Source organism: Notechis scutatus, chromosome 2 (genome assembly GCF_049901735.1).
Source record: "Notechis scutatus isolate UNSWTSFEM ecotype Mainland chromosome 2, rNotScu1.2, whole genome shotgun sequence".
Lineage (NCBI taxonomy): Eukaryota > Metazoa > Chordata > Lepidosauria > Squamata > Elapidae > Notechis > Notechis scutatus.
Window position 1 is genome coordinate 115,090,966 of NC_142010.1, and position 23,887 is coordinate 115,114,852.

Here is a 23,887-nt window from a genome sequence, read left to right on the forward strand (position 1 = left end):
TACCCGGGTCTGAGAAGGGCAGGCTCCCAAGAGCATCTCTTAAGTAGCCTATGATTTTGGCAACATAAGGACGTTGGTCAAGGTTATAGCAGGGATTCCCATGGCTACAGGCAAAACAATGTAAGAGGATGTATCCATGTCTCAATATAATATCAGAACTGAAGACACCAAACGTACGCAGAAAGATTAAATGAGGGTCTTCGTCCAGTTCCTAATAACGAAGTAGAACAGCATTCATCATGAATTGTGTTAGACCTAACAAGATAAATGCTCTAGAAAATTAAAAGAAGAGATTATGAATGATTTGAGTCACCCTGTTTGAAATGTTCAAGAGTACTATCATTCACCTATGAAAAGGTTTGCTATCATATCACTTATAAAGAAATCACACAAAATAAACTTAAGGTTTCATTATTTCAGGGAATGTGACATAATTTTGCCTGAATTTGGGAGAATATATTAACCTATTGGTTCAACTGTCAAAAGAACAGGCCTACAGAACTTTCTCCTCCCAAAGAACACTGAAAGGAAGCTAAACCGCTACCTCTTTTTGCTCCTTTCGTTTTTCTTGGCCGTTCTTTGACTTCTTTGGCTTGGAAGGCCCTCCAGGACTGGACAGAGAGCTTGGCTGGTTCGTCAATACTGGAGATGGCGCTGGTGTGGGAGAGCCACCCCCCAGGCACTGACCACTGCCCGTGAAAGGGACAAATGAGGTAGGCATAAGCTCCAAAGAAGGACGACGCTCCTCTGAATTATCCTGACATCCTTTACTCCAGTTCTGCTTATCAGTACATTGGCTGGCAAGTGCAGGCTCACTTGAGCGGGATGAGCTTGGAAAGGCAGGCAGGTGTGGAAAAGACACAGACTCTGGCTCTTCAGCAGAAGCTGACCCTTCGGATGCTTCTTTAGCAATAATTTCATCGCTCCCACCTTCTGCGTTATCAGAGGAAACAGCCTTCTTTGTGTTCACTCTATTAAAACAAGAGACATGAAAAAGAAGGCTTAATTATGTATATACATAGGTAGGATAAATTATTTTCCTCTTCGGTCAAAAAATACAGAAATATGTGGTCAATATATTATTGGGAAATGGAATTCAGGTGTCCCCCCCCCCCCAACAAATGGAAGCATTTCTTTCACAGGGTGTAGCAAAAAAGGAACAATAGACTGAGATAATTACATGCTGTCCTTTCCAACCGTAAATCAAAAATGCTCTGCCAAATTTAATGAAGTTTAAGTTTGATAAAGTGTTAAAATTTACAGCCTTAAAGGGCAATTCATGGTAAACAGGGAATTTAACTGGTTTTGCGAGTATTCTTGAGGACAATTCAGATAACCTCAGCTGGCACAGGTGTCTAATTGCAAACCACAAATGTCTAATTGCAAAATGAGGTGGCTAAATAAGGAATATATGATAATGAATGCAAAGCCCTGTGCCAGCTTTTATAATTTTTAAATCTTATTTTAAAAGAATAACATTGTTCTATAATGACCTGGAAAAAGCCTACTTGCTACTACTGATGGTTTTCTCACAGTGCCAAAGGACTACATGTCTCAATTGTAGAATTATCCCCCAAAGGAAGTACAATCAGCTCCAACTGTTGTTTTAAAAGAAACTGAAGATGTACTCATCATCAAGGCATCAGAAAGGAAACATCAATTTCAGGACCAGATTGCCTTTTCGAATATTTTAATCTTACATTTTTATTGCTTGACAATAGATTATTATATTTAATTGTTCTTACTGCATACTGCTCGTCTCCTTCAGGATGTAAAGTGGTGATATATACTATACATAAAACGTAAATTAAACACCAAACAAAACACCAGTTACAGGTCAGGACATTCTATATCAACAAGGGTGGGGGTGGGGGGAAAGGCACCTTTGCTACTGGCAAACGAAACTAATGAGGGTCTTTAAAAACATGCCCTTAAATACTCACTCCCACAAAGTAAATTTATCCCCTGGGCAAAAAGAAAAGAAAGAAAAACAAAACAAAAAGGGAAAGGAAAACAATGGAAACGATGTTCTTCCCAACCTGATGATGGCATTGCCTCCAGTCAAACCAAGTGACTTCAGACTTGTCTTCTCCAAAGCAGTTTTCCCAGATACCTACAATAGAAAGGAACATACAGTACTGTTTTATCAGTTCTGAAAAGGCAACTCGCTCAAAAGTTATTTGAATATTTTAAGTATCAAAGACTATTATGTAGCACTCTGTCTCATGTACTCTTCCTCTAAATGCTTCTATTCTATATTTTTGTTGATCCTTGTTCAGTGTTAAGGATTTATTTTTTTTATAAATCATGTTAGGTCTGTATAAATAAAATCCCACATTTCATTTTTGGCATTTGCATTTAAAGAGATCTTAAAACAGCAGGACTGAAAAAGATCTAATTGGAGATGTTGGAATCTACCACTAGCCTTGATTAACCGTAGCTCCAATTTGGAATTAAGCAATTTCATAAATTTATGCTCTTCCTATCTTCAAGTAGTAATTTAAACATGCCCAACTGCATTTAGCTATATGATGGCAAGTGTATCCTGCGAGGAAGCTTAGAAGAGGCTTATTTTGCCTATCCATTCCTCCCCACCCCTTTCATTATTCCACTTCCAGGATAGCAGAACTAGCACTGACTACTATAAGAATGATCTGTTCAGTACCTGGAAGGAGAGGCTGGCATTTATTCTAGGGTAGGTGATGAATGACTCTAAAGTACTAACATATAAAAGCATTAAACAAAAATAAAAACCCTGCAGAGATCAAAACAAGGAAAAAGCAAATATTTATTAAGCTGTAACCACTGTTGTGAGTCTCGAGTTTTAGAAGAACTTGAAAAAACACACAAACAGATCATTGAGTATATTTTATGGGCTCAAAGGCTTGAGCTAAGCAGCCCATGATTATGTTCCAGCAGGGTTGTTTTTTTCTTCACCCCACAAAATATTTCAAACTTTGAAGAGACTAAGTCCTTCCATTTCCCTTCTTCAGTGAGTCAAAAGGAGGAACGCATTTTCCACACTGGAAAGCTATGCAGAATAATTTTGTCATTTTCAATGGGAGATGAAGGGGAATGGCAGGGAAGTGGGTTTGTTGACTTACTTCGTCTCGCATGTAAATACAGGCAGGGGACACTTCACTTTGTTCTTCCACATATTCCCTGCAAAGAAATATAAAAATGAAGTATGCCCTATCGAAGAAAAAACTCTGTTCTAGTTTCAAAAGTCCCAAAACAAATCTAATGTACACTCTGTGAATTTTCTAAGCCTTTTCAGAGAAAAGTCTACAGATAGTCCAGAGTAGCTTATAAATATTACTACTCAATGGTTTCGTACTCATCTTCTACTTACCACAGCACAAAAGGCTTGCAAAGCTCAGATATGTTCTTCATCTCTTTCTCATCCCAACCCAGTACAGAGTCAGACTGAAGTTGTATTCAACTGAAGTTGAATATTTTCTCCCTTTTCCCAACTTAACTCTTACTGTATATAAACAATCTACAATCTATGTAATTTCAGTGAAAAGGCTGGCAATCATACGTCCAGTTCCTATTGGCTATTAAAACATGCTTCCTTTCTGGTTAATGAGAACCGTCTTCTACGGCCACTTTGGGTTGTAGGAAACACCAAGACTGGCTGGTGTATCTTTAGTGTTTTGTTTTTGTTTTGTCAAGGGACTATTGATCTTCATGAAGGATACCGTATATACCATTGTGGTAAAGCAAAGAAACTATTATCAAGTAACAACAACAAGAATAAGATTAGTTGAAGAATTCCAGGGTAGATGAGGGAATATAAGGAAGCAATAAAGCAAATGAGTGCTGGCTTAAATCTATAAACTATTACACATACAGGTGATCATTATCTGCAGTCTCTTTGGTTTTATATATCTTCAGTTGGTAAACTCAGACTAGATCACCCTCTGTGTTAACTTGTTTTATGCATCTGCCATTTTGGGTGAAGAAAGAGTCATCTATCATTTTGCACATATGTAGACATATGCATTGGGCCTCCAACTCTCTGATCTTTCAGGAATCTGCTACCATCAGTCTAACCATTATTGTTCCCACCATTGTATAGCTGGCACTCTTCAGAGCATTTCCTTCCTTCCTTCCTTCCTTCCTTCCTTCCTTCCTTCCTTCCTTCCTTCCTTCCTTCCTTCCTTCCTTCCTTCCTTCCTTCCCCCAATCTTCCCTTGTATAACTGTCAAAGAGGTCTTACAAACTGTTGAAGATGAGAATTTTTTAATTGTTTTCTATTTTTTCTTTCTACTTTCTTTTCCCTTTTTTCTCTTTTTTTTTCATTTGTGTATATGTTGTCAGTTTGTTTTAATTGTAAAATCAATAAAATTTATTTATAAAAAAAAAGAAAAAAAGAAAAAAAAAGAAATGAAAGGCTTTCAATTAAATGCCCAATATGACTAAACCAATAATTTTCAGGACTGAAAGAAAAAAACAACAAAAATTTAAATCTAGCAAGACTGAACCTGAAGCGACTTGATGAAAAAAACCTCAAAATAAAATAATTAAAATTAGTGGAACAACAACCCTTCTAAAATCTAAGGTTTCTATATCAACTCAAGCAGAAAGCATCCAACATAAAAATATAATATGTGCTTCCAGAAAGCAATACTTGCCAAAAGACTTATAGAACTGCTGTGAAAAGATGAAAGTATTACTTTTAAATTTACGTAAACTCTTATTACTGACTCCTACAAATGGAAATTCTCGTTCTTTATAGTTTTTTTTTCCAATTATGACCATAACTTGAATTCCTTTATTCGTCTGCCAGAAGCAGCCCAATATGTTTTGAAATAGCACTCCCACTTTTTTTTTCCACATATAAAGATGCCGAACGGACTAGGAGTTGAAACTTCAGCACTGGAAATGAAAATCATCTTTAAATGTGCATGAAGACAGCAAGTCATATGGCACACAGCCTATTTGCCAAAATTGTAAATCAGTGCCACTTACTATCTCCTAGTATCTGCAGCATAATCAAGCTATCTCACTTTGCCTAATAATTGGGATAAATAGATTTTGCATATCTTCTATCTCTTTTTGCTTACATGTGCATTTATCTCATTTCCTGCTAATTCCAAAGACATTTTTGGACTGTGTTGAAATTCTCTACAAGTCTGAAGACAACATGTGTGGCCCTTTAGACTTTCTCTACTTATGATCCTAATGGAAAAATACTGTTTAAATCTATGTTACATTTATGATAGAGAAAAAGAGATACCTTCCTTTTGCAAACATTTGTAGTTTGGGAGGCAGGGGAAAGCAGGGCCTAAAAGATCAGTTCTACCACACAAAGGAAAAATAAAATTATCCAGAAAGTACTTGGTCAAGGTAATCAAGGGTACATCAATATTAAGGAACACAATTATTTATTAGATTTATATGGCTGCCATCTCAAATACACAACTCTTGGCAACCAACAATATTAAAAATAATAAAATAATAAAACCACATTTTAAAAAAGCCACACAACACATAGCAGTTGAAAGAAAACTGATTCCAATCACACACATAGGGCTCCAGATTTGAGCACTGAAGCAAGTCTCCAGGGTCTTGTAAAAGGCCAGCAAGGTCGGGTCCAATCTGGTCTGCAGAGGGATATTCCAGAGGATAGCAATAGCACTTAGACTTATATACCGCTTTATAGTGCTTTATAGCCCTCTCTCAGCACTTTGCAGAGTCAGCCTATTGCCCCAACAATCTGGTTCCTCATTTTACCCACCTCGGAAGAATGGAAGGCTGAGTCAACCTTGAGCCTGGTGAGATTCGAACTGCCAAACTGCAGGCAGCCAGCAGGCAGCAGAAATAGCCTGCAGTATTGCACTCTAACCACTTCGCCACCGCTGCTATTTTCTCTTATGGATGAGTGTCATGGGAGAAAAGGGTCTACTTCTGGACCTTGCCAAAAAACACTCCCTAACTGATGGGGCCCAGAGATGCCCCTCCTGCTGGTCTAGATGGCACAAGCAGAAACAATTCAGGAGAGATGGTCCCATAAGTAACCCCGGCCACAAAGGGCTTTAAAGGTGACCATCAGCACCTTGAATTCCACCTGAAAACACACTGGTAATCAATGCAGCTTGCAAAGGGGAGTGATCACATGTATTGAAAATGAGACCTGCCTACGCTGTCACATTTTGGATCAGTTACTTAATCAATGTTTCAGTGTATAGCAGGTTTTAAATGAGCATGTTAGAGAAATCTTGCAGAATGACAAGTTCCTAGACCAGCGGCCCACAACCTTTTGGGCACCAGAGACCGGTTCCGTAGAGAGATGCTTTTCCATAGACCAGAGAGGGCGTGTTTTGTGTGCTGCCTGCATCCTGCAGATGGGACTTCGCTTGTTTGCATAGATCAGTTTTTGGCATGCTGCAGACCGGTGCCAGTCCATGGATCGGGGTTTGGGGACCCTTGCCCTAGGTCCTGGAAACAAGACAATTTTGCTGCAGAAATTATTAAAAATAATAATTCAGAAACTTGAGAGAGTAATCTGCCAGCAAGTATGCTAATGATAAACTCCTAAGTGTTTCCTTAACTCAGAATATGACATGAATGTTATGATCAATAATGTATTAAAAGTGTAAATCAGAAAGGGAACTAAGCGTATTTTTAAAAATGTTCACCCAATTAAAGCTCTTGAAATTGTGGATGCTATTGTTTACTGAAGGGATGATTGGAAAAATCCAGGGCTTCCTTCCTTTTAGACTTATAGAACTATGAACTGCAGTAGCTATTCTGCTTCCTCCATCTCTAGCTTTCAGATTAGAGGACAATGTCTATATTATTGTTACAAAATGGCAATTTTAATTTAGTGTCCCAATATTATATTACAAAAGGATTCAACCTGAATTTCTTAAAAGCAACAGAGCTCTCTGCTTAAATATGCAGATCAAATGACCTTTTATTGTATTTGTTTCCTTATTTCTAAATTCTTTTCCAGTTTATGAGAAATATGCACATTCCGAAAAAAAATGTTTTGAGAGGGTTACAATTTTCATCCTTAAATTAAACTTATTCATTTTTTTTCTACACACTATTTAACTGCAGAGGTGAGCAATCAGAGCCCTCAGGGTTGTTGTTAACAAGATAATGTTCAAGATATACTTCTCCAAAGTCACAATAAACAGGAACCAACTTATTTGCAAAAGACAGGATCACGGGCTTAAGATGCAAGACTTAAGAATGCTATGATTTAGCAGACAAATTTCAAAAAAAGGGTCATCTCTTTTAATTTCAACACCTCTGGCATTATTATCCGTGCTTTCTGATCAAGTGTCTGCAAAAAACAACATACACAAAGATTCCCAAGAGATGGTTAGAAGCCAGCAGGCCCCTCCTCCAGCAACTGTTAATCCATTACGTGCATTCTCTGAGGCAAGCAGACACATCAAACACGCTGCCATTACTTTGATGTGCTGTTTTTCAGAAGGAGAACAGCAGGCAGATTAGATTCCCTCATGTAGGGATCTGACAGGGCCTGTAAACATCTTGTGTAAGGGCTAGAGCATGCTGGAGGAGGAGGAGGAGCAGCTCACAATAGCTTCCAGACCTTCTTCAGACCTAATTAGCAGAAATGGACATTAGGGACCTGGGGGAAAATTCCAGTGGGTTGACCACACTTATCCCCTTCTGCTCCAAGAAGACGCACAAAGCTCTAACAACATTCTCCATATGGGACAGTCAGAGAATTATGTTTAAAGAGTTAGCAAGCAGACAAAATGGCTGTGTGGCTATCATAATCTATCCTGAAATAGCTTTTTAGCCAGATATTTTATAAAATACAGAAATATTCCAGCATACGCAATGTGAAAATGCAACTATAAGTTCAAATTTCTACTAAGCTAGCTCACATATGGCTTTTTTTTTTACTATTCCCACAATTTTAAAAAAAGAAGTTATCCAAAACTTTTGTTCCATCCCACACAGTATGAGTGCCCAGTGGTGTTTCAGGAATTAAGAGAAATTAATATTTTTGTAATATTTACAGTATCTTGGGTGAGTTAAGCCAAATTTCTGTACAAGAAAACCAATTCTATTTAATATTTAAAATATTCATCATAAGAACAATAGCAGATATTGCACACTTTGGGAAAATATGCCAACTTCAACAATTAATTCCTCAGGTAAATACATGTAGCTGCCTAGACAAAAGCAGAAAGTCTTAGAAATTAACTATCACCAAGGATTGGTGCTTAAAGCTAGAAGTCTACATATTCAAAGTGCACTCTGTATTTCTGAGTTAGAATCCTTCTATGAGTGCAAGGCTATGTCTAGACATGAGACCTGTTTTATATTATCTGTTAATTTCTTAAGTTTTATTGTTTCAATAATTGAAACAAAGCATCTACACAATTCATTCCTATTAAGGTTTTTTATATACAGAAAACCATCTTATTATATTCATTGCCAGGAGAACTGTTAACAATATATAGTTAATAGAGATAAGAAAGAAATCTGTAACATATTCTTCAAAAACAGTCACAATTCACTAGATGCAGCAGAGTTGTTGGCATCAGAATTTCATACATCCACAACAACCCTCTGAAAGAGGACATTCACCTGTTTCAGACTGCAGCCACATTCAGAACCATTTACACTTGCAGGTTGGTTCAATTTGCTACTAGGTTAGGAAAACTGAACCTAAGTTAAAAAAAGAAGACACAAGACTGAAGTCTTAGTGATAGAAATATTTTCTTTTGAAGATGTTACCCAGGAGGAAGAAACAATGAGGGGAATAGAAGATCAAAAGGAAGAAAGGGTAGTGTTCCACAGTTGAAACAAACAGCTGTGTACAAAATGCAAACATATTTCCCACTAACCATGCAATATTTTTATTGAACTTGATATCACAACTGTTTTATCTAAATGTTACAGATTTTTCCCTTTCAAACACTGTAAAAATTATGAACATTCAGGTGCTTTCATTTTTTTTAAAAAACCCTGAAACTTTAAACATTATGGGAAAAATTACTGAGTATCACTAAACTACTGAAGATACTGTTTCCAAAAATGTATAGAAGTAAACCATTACTAAGTATCTATACCTCTAGGGAACTATTTCTGTTCTGAGTCAATCTAAATAGATGATTCCATTAACAGGAAAAAATACAAAAGTAAAATAACTATAGTCCAATGTCTAAGTGATTATGACATTGAGTGAAATGATAACTGCTAAAGCACCTTAAAAGGTACAGTTGGGAGACAGCCTAAATATTTGTGTCCTAAAAGTAATTTAATTAATTCCACTTATTTTTTGTTTTTATAAGCTAAGTTCAAGAACTGTAATAGCACAGTTCTAGCAACCTTTTTAAAATTGATCATTATACCCATACCCAAATACACACATACATAAACACACACCCCAAACAAAAAATAAAACATAAAAATACAAAGATGTAAAATTAGTAGGCAGAAAAATTGTAAAAGTTGTATTGTTGATGCTCAGTAAATGAAGAATTAACCATAAAAAGCAGAATATATTATTTTTAACAAAATAGAAAGGAATTTAAATGATTTTAAAAAAAATCTCTGAGGTGAATATTGGTATCTCCACTGTTTTATTATTTAAAGAAAAAAGAAATTCTATTAAAAACATTACTGAAAAAAATAATTTCTAACTTGCCTTTATTTTACTTCAGCTGATATACAGTATGTATAAACATTTTAAATGGTCATACAATTCTAACTTTAGTTCCTTAATCAGTTCTTTTTCCACTTAAAAACCTTACTCTAAATGTTTAAATTTCCCTTGCTGTGCAATACATAATAATGTCTATGGAAGCCTTTCTTGGTTGAATTTAGTCAAACTTCTATTGTGAATATATGTTGTTAATTTTCTCATTGATATACATTCTCCAAGTTTAAGTTCCCAATCTGCTACCATCAGAAATATATATCTTTTCCAATGTTGTGCTAAATTTTCCTTGTTGCTGTCTACATGTATCTTAGAAAACTGATTTTTGGGGTTGATGTTTCTGGAGTTATGCCTATTATGCCTAATTTTATAAAGTTATTTCAACTCAACATTAGTTTCTAAAATTTTCTGAATAGTATAATTTTTCAATATTTTGATTTTTTTTACATGACCATCACATGTGGTTAATCATTCCTTCTGTATCATAGAAGTTCCATCATTTATTACTATGTGATTTATATATCTGGACAATTTACTAAGAGTGCACCATCTATAAAATATTTTGTATCAGTTTTCTATTAAATTGTAACCTGTCTCCATATCATATTTAAGAGTTCTAGCAACCTTTTTGGCTAAAAGTAATCCTCTTCTAAATTTGAACTGTTTTCTGATGGCATTAAAAGCAACCTTACCAATGTCTAAAAGTCCTTACAGAATACAGGATAAGCAAAAATGGGAAAATATTTTCACTGCTTAGGATAAAGTGTAAGTAATAGGAGATGAGCAATACTACTTTGATTTCCAACTTTAGTTTCATCACAAGAAATTGAAATCTGACTTCCGGTTTGAAGGGCTTCGGCGACAGGCAGGAATCTGCGATCGTGCGTGGTTTCTGTCTGGGCTCACCTCTGGAGCACCCCGAGCCGGCTGGTTTCGGGGCTAAGCCACCCCGTAGAGGTGATGAAGAGGGGGGAGATCGTCAGCAGGGTCAAGGAGAGCCGCATCTCTCCTCCTCAGCTGGCCATTACTCCCTTTTCCAAAGGCGGTTGCAGCAGTGGTCAGAAATGGCCACCACAAAGAAGAACTCGACCGGAAAAGAATGTGCAGGAGGAAGATAAGAAGTGAAAGTTTTGGCTGACCGGGTTAAATTGTAAAAGCAACAACCAAGGTACCCTGGAATTTAAACTTACAAAAAATAACATCACTCCCAAAGAAGAGTCGGAAGCAGTGAAGGAAAGTGAAAAGGGAAAGGTTTGGCTTTTTTTTTCTTCTCTCTCCTTCCCTATACTGAAAATTAAGAGACTTAAATAAGAAATCGGAAAAATCCGCTTTGACATCAATAGGCAATTAAGCTGAAAATAAAACAAAATGTCAAAGGGATAATAAAGATTTCTGGACATTAAAAACTTTCTTTTTCATAAGCAGGAAGGGAGAGAAAAAGAATAAGGGCAGGATCTGGAAGAGGGAGGAGACTGCCTGGAATGAAAAAGAATCTAAAGTAAAACTTCAACAAGACTTCTAAAAGATACATTTTAACTGAAACTTTGCAACTAAATAGTAACCCCAGGAAGAGAAAGTGAAAAAAAAGAGCAAAAAAGAAACAGCTTGTGTGTTGGATTATTTGGTGATCTTTGGATTTTTGGTTATTATATTTGAATGACTAAAATCAATCGGGTGGTTGTTTAAAAATTTATACAATGGCACTACTTCTGGATGAATTGAAAATGGAACTTAAAAAGGACAAAGAAGATGCACAAGAAGGGAAGGGTACTTTTGGCTTCATTTTTCAATTCTTAGAAATGGAGATTTGGAACTATGAGAAACAACAAGAAAAGACTGCAAGACAAGAAGACTGGGACAAAGAAGAAGCCATCTTTAATGAACAAGTAATTCTATGTGGGGAAGAAAAAGGAAAGGGGGGAAAGAAAATGGAGAACTTAAGACTTAAAAAAACAACCAAAGAAAAGAAAAACAATTCAAAAAATAAGTATAATACTGGAAAGCAACAGAAAAGGGAAATACAGAAGAGAGAAATAGAGGTAGAGAGACAAGGGGGTAAAAAGGGGAGAGAGAAGAAGAGAGGGAGGAAGGAAAGGAAAAGAAGCTACAAAGGACTGGAGCAAGATATAGAGAAACAGGATCTATTTAGAGATAATGGGTGAAAATCTAACTGAAAAAGGGATTCTGTAAAGGTACATAAGATTGTATTGTTATATTAGTAATAGAAATAATTTTAGAAAATTGGAAACAACGTATGATTACAATAAGGGATAAAATAGTTAGTGTAATTTAGTGAAATGTTTGTGAATAAAATAAGTGAAATAAAATAAATGAGAAAATTGAATTAGGAAGGAACAGGAACATTTTAATTAGTTAATGTTTTATATAATATAAGTGAAGAGGGGGGGGAATTAACTATGGAAAGCTTATAATTGTTCCCATAGAAGTATGGGAATTAATTGAAAAGTAATGTTAAAGATGTTAAGACTTTAATGAATATTAATATTAATGATAGAATTGAATTGGAATGGGCGTTGGTTCTTACCTGATACGCCTCTTCTCGTGGAACTGCGTAGAGCATCCAGAGAGTGGGAGGTGCTTCAGTCCTTCCTTCTCACAGGCTGAGTTATAATTGAAGAACGCTCCTCCTTCCTCCACGTGGCTCCTCCATGCGTTCTCCCAGTTTCACGAAGACGAGAGGACAACCACAATCCTCTAACTGAACTAGTAAACAACTCAAGTATATACAATAACGATCATTGGCCGAAAAACAGAATTCCCTACCAGACGGACCAAGAGCAGGGCTGGATGCTTACGCAGTTCCACGAGAAGAGGCGTATCAGGTAAGAACCAACGCCCATTCTCCGTAGAACTGCTGCGAGCATCCAGAGAGTGGGACATACCAAAGCATGTTTGTCCTACGGGCGGGACTCCGTCTGGATCGGAATCTCCTTAGGATCCCCAACCACTTGCTGTAGGACTCGCTGCCAAAGGACGCTTCAGCCGAAGCAAAAGTGTCAATCTTATAGTGGCGTATGAAAGGTGACGGAGAGGCCCAAGTGGCGCCCGGCAAATGTCAAGAAGCGAGGCTTGAGTAGCCAAGTTATTGATGTAGCTGCGCTCCTGGTGGAATGAGCCGTTATCCCACTGGGGATTGGAAGAGCTTGAACTGAATAGGCCTTGGAAATGGTCGCCCTAATCCACCGGCCTACCGTGGATGGTGGTACCTTTGACCCAGCGTTTTAGGCTGAAATGACAAAAACAGGGACTCCGATCTCCTGATGGATTGCGTGCGACATATGTAAATATGCAACGCCCTTCGAACATCGAGGGTGTGCCATTGCCTCTCCCTATCATGCAGAGGCTTTGGACAAAAATTAGGTAGGACCAACTCCTGCGCCCTGTGAAAGGCAGAATTGATTTTTGGTAAAAAGGAGGGGTCTGGTCTTAAGACAACTCGATCAGAATGAAAAATGCACAAGTCCTTCCTCACGGATAGAGCTGCAATTTCAGATATCCTTCTAGCTGAGGTGATCGCTACAAGAAAGACCACCTTAAAGGTGAGAAACTGGAGTGGTACCTCCCTGAGAGGTTCAAAGGGAGGCCTAGTCAAGGCCAGGAGAACTTTGTTAAGGTCCCATGTTGGATATCTATGCACACATCGGCGGGCGCAAATTAGAAGCCCCTTTTAAAAAGGCCTTAATGCGAGGGTGGTGGGAAAGAGAGCTGAAGGAGCCGCCAGCCACCACCGTTGAGAGGGCCGCGACCTGTCTCTCTCAACGTGTTGGGAGAGAGACCTTCATTTAGGCCATCCTGTAAAAAGGCTAGAATTTGTGCTATAGAAGGAGAGCGAGGATTGACAGAGGATTTTCGGCACCACTTACAGAAGCTGTTCCAAGTTGAATCATAAATTCGAGTAGTGGAAGGCCTCCTGGCAGCCAGAATGGTATCTATGACCTGGGTAGACAAGCCTTCTTCAATCATCGCTTTCCGCTCAACCTCCAGACGGCTAGCTGCAGCCACTGTGGTTCTGGATGAAGCAGAGGTCCCTGTGACAGGGAGATCTGGTCCAGCGGGATCCTCCACGGCGGAACCACCGATAGACCGTGAAGATCCGCAAACCACGGCCTCCTGGGCCAATATGGGGCCACTAGTAGGATCTCCGCCCCTCGAACAGCAACTTCCGAATTACCCTGGGGATCAGCGGAAGCGGAGGGAAGGCGACAGGAGGCCGGGAGGCCACGGGCAACGCAGGGCGCCGTGGTTCTCTGCCCCGTGGGAAGGGAACCGAGAGAAGAACCTTGGTGTCTGCGTGTTGAGCGGCGAGGCAAAGAGGTCTACCAGAGGAGACCCGAACCTGTCTGCTGCTTCCTGAACAACCGCGGATGCAGGCGCCACTCTGCTGGGTCCAACGTGGCCCTGCTCAGCCAGTCTGCCTGGACGTTGGAGACCCCGGAAATGTGCTCTGCCCTGATGGAGGAAAGATGCGTCTCTGCCCACCGACAGAGTCGCTCGGCTTCTCTCATGAGGATGATGGAGTGGGTGCCTCCCTGACGGTTGATATGGGCTTTGGTGGTGGTGTTGTCCGTAAGGACCAGAATGTGGTGCCTTTCACCTGAGGAGCGAAAGCTCGCAGGGCTAGGTATACCGCATGAAGCTCCAACCAGTTGATGTTGTGTCGCCGTTCGAAGGAGACCAAACTCCCTGGGCTGACAGAGACTGCAGATGGGCCCCCATCCGGAAAGGCTTGCGCCTGTCGTAAGAGTGACCCTTTGGGGCTCCTTGAATAGATGACCTCTGTTGGTAGAAGGTCGAGTCCACCAAAGAAGGGATGAGAGAACCCTTGGAGGTATCCTTACCACTGACTTGATGTGCTCCTTCCCGAGCGCTGGTACGGCAGAAGGAACCACTGCAAGGATCTGGAATGCAAACGAGCCCATGGGATAATAGAAATGCAGGAAACAAGTTTCCCAGAAGCTTGGATAAACTGAGCAAGGACGCTTTACCAGTTCGCCTGATAGTCCGGATAGCAGTATGAATACTATGAAGCCTCTCCTGGGAGAGGAAGATCTTACCCTTAACAGAGTCAATTACAGCTCCTAGGTGAGCTATGCGGGTGGAAGGGCTAAGTTGGCTCTTCTCCCAATTCACTAAAAACCCGTGATCTTGTAGCACTGAAAGGGTAACACTAGTATCCTCTCGGCCTGCTGTCGGGAAGGGGATACGATAAGGATATCGCCGAGGTAACAATGGATGCGGATGGGAACCTGTCTAAGATGGGCCGCCAGAGCTGCCAGCACCTTCGTGAAAGACCTCGGGGCTGAAACAAGGCCGAAAGGAGGGCCACATACTGGAAATGTTGGTTATTATAACAGAATCTCAAATACTTTGAGTATGAGGGATGAATGGGAATATGGAGGTATGCTTCCGACAGGTCAACTGACGTGAGCCAGTCCCCTTCCCTGATACCCTGTAAAATAGACTGTAGAGTCTGCATCTTGAACTTCTGGCGCCTGACAAAGCGATTAAGTCGCTTGAGATCTAAAATAGGTCTCCAACCCCTGAATGTTTAGGCACCAAGAACAAGAGAGAATAAAAACCTCTTCCTCGTTGAGAGGATGGGACAGGTTGGATGGCCCTAATGTCAGCCAGATGTTTAATGGTGGAATCCATAAGAGCCCGCTTTGTAGGATCCCTAGAGACAGGTGAAATCCTGAAATGTTCAGGGGGGAGAGGAATTGTAGAACGAGTCCAAAACGCACGGAACTCCTCACCCAGGCATCCGAAGTGGACCTCTCCCAGAGGTCTGCAAAATGCCTGAGACGACCGCCTATGGGGAGAAGGTCTGAGGCCCTATCTGGGCCGGCGGGAGGCTCCTGTGACCGGAGCCTCTAAAGGGTCTCCTAAAGCTGCCTCCTCTTCGGCTCCTGTCTCCTGTATCACTGGTCGTGGTAGGATGACCGAAACGACGGGGAACCCTGGAATCTAGGGGAGAATGACGACTGGTATGGGGGCGAAAGGAGCCCTCCGAAAGGGCTGGGACCCTCTAGACTCCTGCCTGCGAAAAAGCGAAGGAAGAAACTTCTTCTTATTTCGAGTTTCCAAAAGCAAGGGTTCAAGGGCAGGCCCGAACAGCTTCCCTTCTGCCAAGGGGGCTGAAGCCAACTTGGATTTATTTTTAACATCGGCCTGCCAATGCCGAAGCCAAAGTAATCTCCTAGCTGTAACATGGGAGGAGATGGCCCGTGAAGCGAACTTAACCGAATGAAAGGTGGCATCAGCCGCGAACTCCGCCGCTGCTGTGATTTTTGCAATATCCTGATGGGCCCTGGTATTAGTCGGGGGATATGCTGCTTGAGCTGCCTGAGCCACTTGATGGAGGAACGGGTGAAAAAGGAGGCGGCCGTGGCCGACCTGATGGCCCAGGCATCGGACTGGTGAGCTCGCCGAAGAGCCATCTCCGCCCGCTTGTCCTCTGGCTTCAGCGCTCCAACGCATCCGTAGGGTTGGAAGAGGAGGTCAGCCTCACAATTGGATCGTCTCACTCGGGGTGTCTAACATAGAAGAGAATGCTGGGTCCAGATTAAACATCCTCTTATCCTGACTAGAGGGGCGGGTGTAGGACCCACCGAGGCCAACTGCCTCGCAACCAAGTCTGAGAAGATTGGGGGCCGGAATAACTTCTGCTTCCACAATCGGTTGCCTGAACATGAGGTCATCTGGATCCTCCGAAGTCGATGGCGGTGGATCAGAAGGAGATTGAGAGGCCAGGCCTGAGCTATTCTTAGCCTTAAATAATAAGGACTTAAATAACTGGGGTTTAAAGAGGCCCACAATCGTTGGTTGTTCGGGAGAAATGCCTCGTCCTCTGACATTTCCCCTCCATAGGGTCCCCGAGAAGGAAATCAGAATACTGCGAGGACCCCCTCTCAGAGCCTTCCTCCTCCCGAAGGGCTCAAAGCCCATTTCCTCCTGTTCCTGCGAGACCTCCTGAGGCTCCTCCTCCTGGGGATGGGGCATCCGTATGAGAAGGTACCTGACCCTGCTGGGGCGCCTGCCCGGAGAGAGATCGACCAGATAAAGATTCAACGCCGGAAGTCCTCCTCGAGAACCAGGTCTGGATAGCTGCTGCATTCCATCAGCTATACCCTGACGGATAGCAAATTGCATCCATTCCCTGATACTATCAGGGATGATGGTTGACGACGGCTCCTCAGGGCGAAGACCTGCAGCGGTTGGCGTGAAGGTCGCTCTGGAGTACGGGATGGCTGGCGGCCCGGGTGGATGTACTGCACCTGGAGGGGGAAGAACGACTCGGCAGGGGAGGGGATGGGCAGAGGTAGAAGGTGGGGTAGTTATAGTGTGCAGTTCTTTAGATCGCTTACTGAACTCCTTTTCCAGAGCTTTGTGACGCCTTAAGGCCCTTTGGGAAGCACTGGAGGAGTCCTTGTCCCTCTTACGAAGATAGTGCGTCTTCGATTTGGCCTTCAGGGAAGAGCCAGTTGGATTGTTCTCTGCCATGGTATCAAGGAAAAAACCTTACAACAAATATGGCGGTTGGCACGCCTAGGAGTTCGGCTTACAAACGCAAACCGGTTTTCCCAAATCAGATCACGTCCCCCTTTGAATAAAATTTTTTTTTATTATTTTTTATTTTTTTATTTTATTTATTTATTTATTTATTTATTTATTTATTTGAATTTGTTTTTTAAAACACCAAGTACTAAAAAACACAAGGAGAAAACTATCCAAAAATATCTACACAAAAGCTTGCTGGAATATATTATAAAATAACTAATAATAATAATTTCTTTTCTCCTTTTTTTTTTTTTTTTTTTTTTTAAGGGCGGGCCCAAGGACAGGGCCAAATAGGCACAAGGAGAAAATAATAATAAAAATTATTAAATACAAATCCAAATGAGCCGAATGAACGCAGAGGCCAAAAAATAAGGGAAGCAAAATAAGTATAATAGATAGGCCTCTTTAGGCAGCCTCCCAACACAATGGGAAGTACGTGCCCGCGCCTCTGAACAAGCTGATTGATACAGACAGAAAAAGCCAACAAGAAAAAAACCTCTAAAGGAAAGACAGCAGGGCCGGAACCACAGTGTCCTCCAATAAAAGGGGCTCCACGCGGCCTGAAGGTCCCGCTTAGGGCCTCAATCCACACAGCTTAAATCCAAAACAAAAATTACACACAGCCAGGAAAAAATATTATTTAAAATAAATAAAATGGCGCCGGCCACGAGGCGGTTCCAAAATGGCCGCCCGGCACGACGCGAGGCAATCAGAGGCGCACCAGCCCTATTCGCTACCAGGCAATCAGGAACAACGAAAAGCCAGGCTGGGAGAGGAAGCGTTGCTTCCTCTAAAGCTGTTCTAGGGGGAATGATAATAGTGCAATAAATCAAGGCACGGAGACAAGCGGCTGGATAAAGGCACGCCGGAAATGCAGAGAAAGAGAAGAGGGGTGGGGGGCGAAGTAAAGCTCCGAGCCCTTAAACCCCTTCCTACAGGCAAAAAACGCTCACCAATTAAATTTAAGAGCACACTATCAACGCAGGGACAAGGAGGAAAGGAATAAAGGCAAACCTGAACACTTAGAAGCAAAAACTCTGAAAAACGGTCAAGGAACAAGAGATCGCTGCCTGCTTTCTCGAAGGCTGAGTGAAAACTGGGAGAACGCATGGAGGAGCCACGTGGAGGAAGGAGGAGCGTTCTTCAATTATAACTCAGCCTGTGAGAAGGAAGGACTGAAGCACCTCCCACTCTCTGGATGCTCGCAGCAGTTCTACGGAGAATGGAGTGTTGTTTTAATTATATACATTTATAATTTTTTTTCTTTTTTTAAGAATACTGTGTATTTTAAGAATGTACCAAGCAGAACCCAAATGGAATTTATGTATTGTATTGAATGTTACAACTTTAGGGAAAAGATATAAAGGCGTCATACTCCAATCAGTAACTACAGGAGAAATTTTGTTTAATGAGAAAAGATAATAGATAATTGAAACAGGACAGACAAAAAATATAAATACAATGATTTGAATTGAAATGAGATACTTAAAATAAAATTGAGAAAATTAAAAGAGGGGAGAAGCTATGCAGAAAATGTAAAATAGTAATAAGATATGGAATAGAATATAAAAATGAGCATGAACCTGAATTTGTGTCTGTATGAAGAAATGTAACCCGGGATTATGCTGCTTTCAAAAAAGATGTTTTATTTGTTTGTTTTTTCTCTTTGTGAAAACTCAAATAAAATTTACAAAAAAAAGAAAGAAAGAAATTGAAATCTGTAACTATGAGAGAAAATGATGGAATAAACTTAAAGAAATAAGGGCTATCCAAAGAAAAACATATAAAACAGATGATGGTCGGAAAAAGGAAAAATAGAAATTTAGCAGGCAAGTTTACTGGTTAAGGTGTCAGTGAGCGGGGAGGGTTCCCATGGGCCATGTGGGTGGCACAGCACTTGTGTTTCTGCACAGCCTGAATTAATTCCTTTGGGGGGTTGCTCTTGGGGTGAGATTTCTCTGCAGCCCACCAAAAAATTTTCACGGCCCACCATTGGGCCGCAGCCCACCGGTTGGCGACCGCTGCTCCAAAGGTAGCTCATGAACATGAAAAGTTCAATTCAAATTTTGTTGACCTTTTAATTAATTATAAAATGTAGTACAAGCTTAGAATATGCTGCTTTATTAATGTTCTCTGTGCCGGGAGATTTAGATTAGCCAGGAAGCAGAAAATGGTTGGATTTCTTGCTTTCCAGCTAGTCGGCTCTGCTTTTAAGTACAGCCGAACCTTCCTTAGGACTGAAGGTTTGCTTGCAAGCAAATTCAGTGCAGACTCACGGCAAGCAAATTTGAGAGACTGAGCTAGCCGATGGCAGATAGATAGATAGGTAGGTAGATAGATAGATAGATAGATAGATAGATAGATAGATAGATAGATAGATAGATAGATAGATAGATAGATAATTGATTCTGTGAGCAACTCAATCTGCCTGCTTTGCCTGATTTTGGGTAAAAGTTGCTCTTTTTTATAAAAAATTCAATATTTACATGCATGGTGTGTTGTGAGTTAATTTTATGAGTTTGCTTGCGAGCAAATTTTATGTGACAGTCTGAGCTAGCCAATGGCAGATAGATAGATCTTTGAATGAATCTGTGATTCTGTGAGCAACTCAATCTCCTGCCTGCTTTGCCTAATTTTGGGCAAAAGTTGCCCTTTATTTATAAAAAAATTCAATATTTATATAAATATTTATAATGTTTACATACAAGCCATGCCCAGCCAGTCACATGACCACCAAGCCACACCCACAAATTAGGCCACACCCACAGAACCAGTTAGTGGTCCCTGGGATCTAAAATAATGAGTTTGGTGGTCCCTGAGGTCCAAAAGGTTGGCGACCTCTGCTTTGGAGCACACCCAAAAGTTCATTAGCATGGAACATGAATTTATCTCCAAATATTCTGGAATCAGAAGCCTTGCGCTTATGTGTCCAAAAGGTTGACAGACACAGAGCATAGGTGGGAGGTTTGGGAAAAAGAGGAATTTGCCGTGCGATGGGCTTTACTATGTTGGAGGCATTTCCTGGAAGGAGTGAAGGAGCCTTTCAAGGTGTGGACTGATCATAAGAACCTCAAGGCTCTAAAGACACCTCAGAAGCTCTCACCTAAACAAGTCCGCTGGGCTCAATACTTCAAGAAATTCAACTTTAACATGAAATATATCCCAGGAGGGGAAAACATAATAGTGGATGCCTTGTTGAGAAAACCCAATTTGACAGTCGCCTGGAGGAGGTAGTGCAAACCATGATATCAGAAGCCCAACCTGCAGGCCAAGTAACCACCTGAGGTCAAGCCAAACGCAGCCCCATTCTCCTAGAAGACAAACTGACAACCGATTTGAAAGCAGCACTTTTAACCGATCCATGGTTTGTTGAACATCAAACTGATTTGACAATGAACGAAGGATTGGCTTGGAAAGGAACCAAGATTTATGTACCCAATACTCTAAGATTGATGGTATTAAAACGTAGCCATGACTCATGATTGGGGAGGACACTTTGGGTTCTTAAAAACCCTACAATTAGTCAGAAGACAGTTCTGGTGGCCAAAAATGAAAAATGATATCAAGGACTATCTGAAAAGCTGCTCAATTTGTGCCACAATGAAACACAGAACTGGAAAAACCCCTGGCCTCCTTCAACAAGTAGCTGAACCAATGAAATCATGGGAAGAAATCACGATGGACTTTATCGTAGAGTTACCAGAAAGCAGAGGAAGTACCGTGATTTGGACTGTTATCGACTTATTCTCTAAGCAAGCCCACTTTACAGTGTGTACCGGACTACCTTTGGCTAAGAAACTGGTGAAACTGAAGCATATTTATCGGCTCCACTGTGTGCCTCGTAGAGTAATCTCAGATTGAGGTGTACAATTTACTGCTAAGTTCTGGAGGGAGTTTTTGAAGTCCATTGGGTCGTCCCAAGGGCTTTCCTCAGTGTTCCATCCGGTGTATAACGGCACCACGGAGACAACAAATGCTATGGTGGAACAATACATTAGATGTTATGTAAATTATCAACAGGAGAACTGGGCGGAACTTTGGCTGTTTGCAGAAGTTGCTTACAATAATGCAGTACACAGCAGCGCAGGCTTAACTCATTTCCAAATCAACAGCAACATGGATTTTGTCCTTATGCCAGAGCTGCCTAGGGAACCCCCAACATTCATGTCTTTAACAGGGTGGATGGAATCATTAAAGAAAGGTTGGGAGGATACTAAAAAAGCTCTAGCTAAAGCCATGAGGAATATAAAAAACAAGCAGACAAACATAGATCCCTCCAACAACCATTTAAAGTGGGGGACAAAGTGTTTTTGTCAACTAAATATCTTAAGTTGAAACTTCCTAGTAGAAAGTTGGGCCCTAAATAAATCGCCAACCCCCCCCCAAAAAAACCCCCCCCCCCCCCCCCCCTTCTAACTAGGGGCCCAATCCACCTCCTCCCAAACCTCTGTTTTTAAAAAATGAAACCCCAACCCCCCCCCCCCCCCCTTAAATCTCGATTCTAGATTACACTGAGGACAATTACAATATTTAGTGCTATGGAAAGGCTATCCTTTGTCAGAAGCCACTTGGGTGAAAAGTTGGGATATAAATACAGATAGATTGGTTAAACAACTCCATGAACAATTCCCTGACAAGCCACAGGGTCCCCTTGGAGGTGGGAGAGAGGGTTAAGGGCATTGCATTAACCCCTGGTTGTGTTTTATTGTATATTCCAGGACGTGGTTTTTTTCAAAGGGGGACAACTGTCAGCTTTGGAAGCCATATTGAGATCCGATGCTCCCACGCTGCCACAATTGAGACTGGGAAAGTGAGGGGGGGAATTCATTGGAGTATATCTAGTTAGACATAATAAAATTCTTTTTCTGATTCAAGGTCAGGTCGTGTTGCACATAGTGAAAGGAAGTCTTACTTTGGGACGGATGGTGACTGGGCCAAGTGATGTAGAGATGGGTGTGGGGGATGGATTTGTAGTTTTTACTTATTGTAAGGAAGCCCGGAACTTTCAGATTCGGAATCTCACAGTTGTGCCAGTTACTATCCAAATAAAAGGAACTTTTGAGAGATGTCTGTCTCGGAGTTATTGGTTGGAATGGAGGTTTGCTGGAATCCTGACAGTCTATTAAAATGACAGTATAATTAAACCTGTACCAGGGAACCTCTTCAGCAGGGGTGTCAAACTGGCAGCCCATGGGCCGGATGCGTCACGCACAGGCCATGCCCACCCCAGCTCCACAAAGAGGGAAAATGTCACGAAATGTCACATGACAGCAATGTGATGCTGCAAGTTTGACATCCGTGCTCTACAGAATGGTTTGTTTGTGTATAACTGCATATATTAAAATATGAACCAACAAACAGACAAAGAAATAACTGACATCTTTTGAAGATGTTTGAAATTAGATTCTCTACGTAATCACAACTCAATAGACATAAACAATATTATTTGTGAAATTGTATCTGGAATGTGTCATGGGAAAAGTACAAAAATTTGTAAATCAAAAGTTGGCAAAAAAAAACAAAACCTCCAGTCATCTGTTGTCATTCATGCAAGCATTCAAATTGGCTCATCCACCCTTTTTTGATGGTCCTATCACCTCGGCTTTGGACGTTCTAGTCTGACAGTCTTTCTGAGATATTCCTGGAACAGTTCCAATTCTGAAAAAAAATAACTACCAATAAAGCAATATTATAATGTAACAAATGGGTGATAATAAATGTGTTTTAAAACAGAAGGGAACCTAGAAGATCCATTTAATCACACATGCACTCAAAAATCAAAGAACAAACAAAAGGGGACAAAAAATGCACATCAGTGCTGCTCCTTTTCTAAGTATTAGGCAAGCTCGCTAAGAAGTGGTTTTGGGGAGAAGAGGGAGAAGGAAGAGAAAGATGCTTCTGCATAATTTGCAACAATTGTTTACAATTTAAGAAGTTCAGGCTTCAAGGCCACAAAAAACAAAGTTAAGTAACAAATCATCTATGAAGTACAGATTATTAGTCTGACATTTTTTTAAGGACTCTTGAATCCACTTCAGACAGAAAGAACACTAAATGTAGGCTGCAGCAAGAGGGAGGCAAACCATCACAGAAGCTTCATAATTCACAGAATATATGAAGCCTAGGCTAATTCTTTAAAAAAAACAAAACTAAAAGACAAGGAGTAACAAGAAAGCCTTTTTTAAAAATAACACCTCAATTGCTTGGAAATGTCCAGTTAACAATTGAATTGAAACCCTCTGTAGAATCTGTAGAATTTGGAGAGCAAACCACTGCCAAAATCTAAAACCAGAGCTACAAATATTTTCTATTATTTCTGTAGAATCTTTTCCAACAGGCAAGAGGAAAATTCTCAATTCCAGATTCTTCATTTGATTATATCAGAACCTAGGAAGTTGTACATAATATGTACAATTTATTATTAGTATACAATAAGCAGAGTTGTTTAACACCAGAGAGAAAAAGTACACAACTAGTGAAGCACGAAAAATAAAATTGAGGAGTGGCAGAAAAATAGGGTGATCATTTTGTTTTGTTTTTTTAAATAAACTTTATTAATTTTACAATTAAAACAGACAAACAACACATACATAAATGTGAAAGAGAAAAGAAGAAATAAAGAAGAAAAAGTGAAAAAGAAAATTCAGGAGACAA

At 40.6% G+C, this 23,887-nt stretch overlaps 1 protein-coding gene across 3 annotated transcripts in view; it reads right to left on the reverse strand.

Moving 5' to 3' along the window:
- The window catches only part of ASPSCR1 (ASPSCR1 tether for SLC2A4, UBX domain containing), a 100,067-nt gene that overhangs the window by 37,677 nt on the left and 38,503 nt on the right, over positions 1 to 23,887 (reverse strand). For all 3 annotated transcript variants that reach the window (XR_015747688.1, XM_026667338.2, XM_087955928.1), the window contains exons 5-7: positions 3,105 to 3,162; positions 2,040 to 2,113; positions 545 to 971 (exon numbers count right to left, since the gene is read on the reverse strand). Coding sequence is in view for 2 of the 3 variants with exons in the window: in XM_026667338.2 (XP_026523123.2) it covers positions 545 to 971; positions 2,040 to 2,113; positions 3,105 to 3,162 (559 nt within the window). In the remaining variant the exon portion in view is untranslated. The remainder of the gene's footprint in view (positions 1 to 544; positions 972 to 2,039; positions 2,114 to 3,104; positions 3,163 to 23,887) is intronic.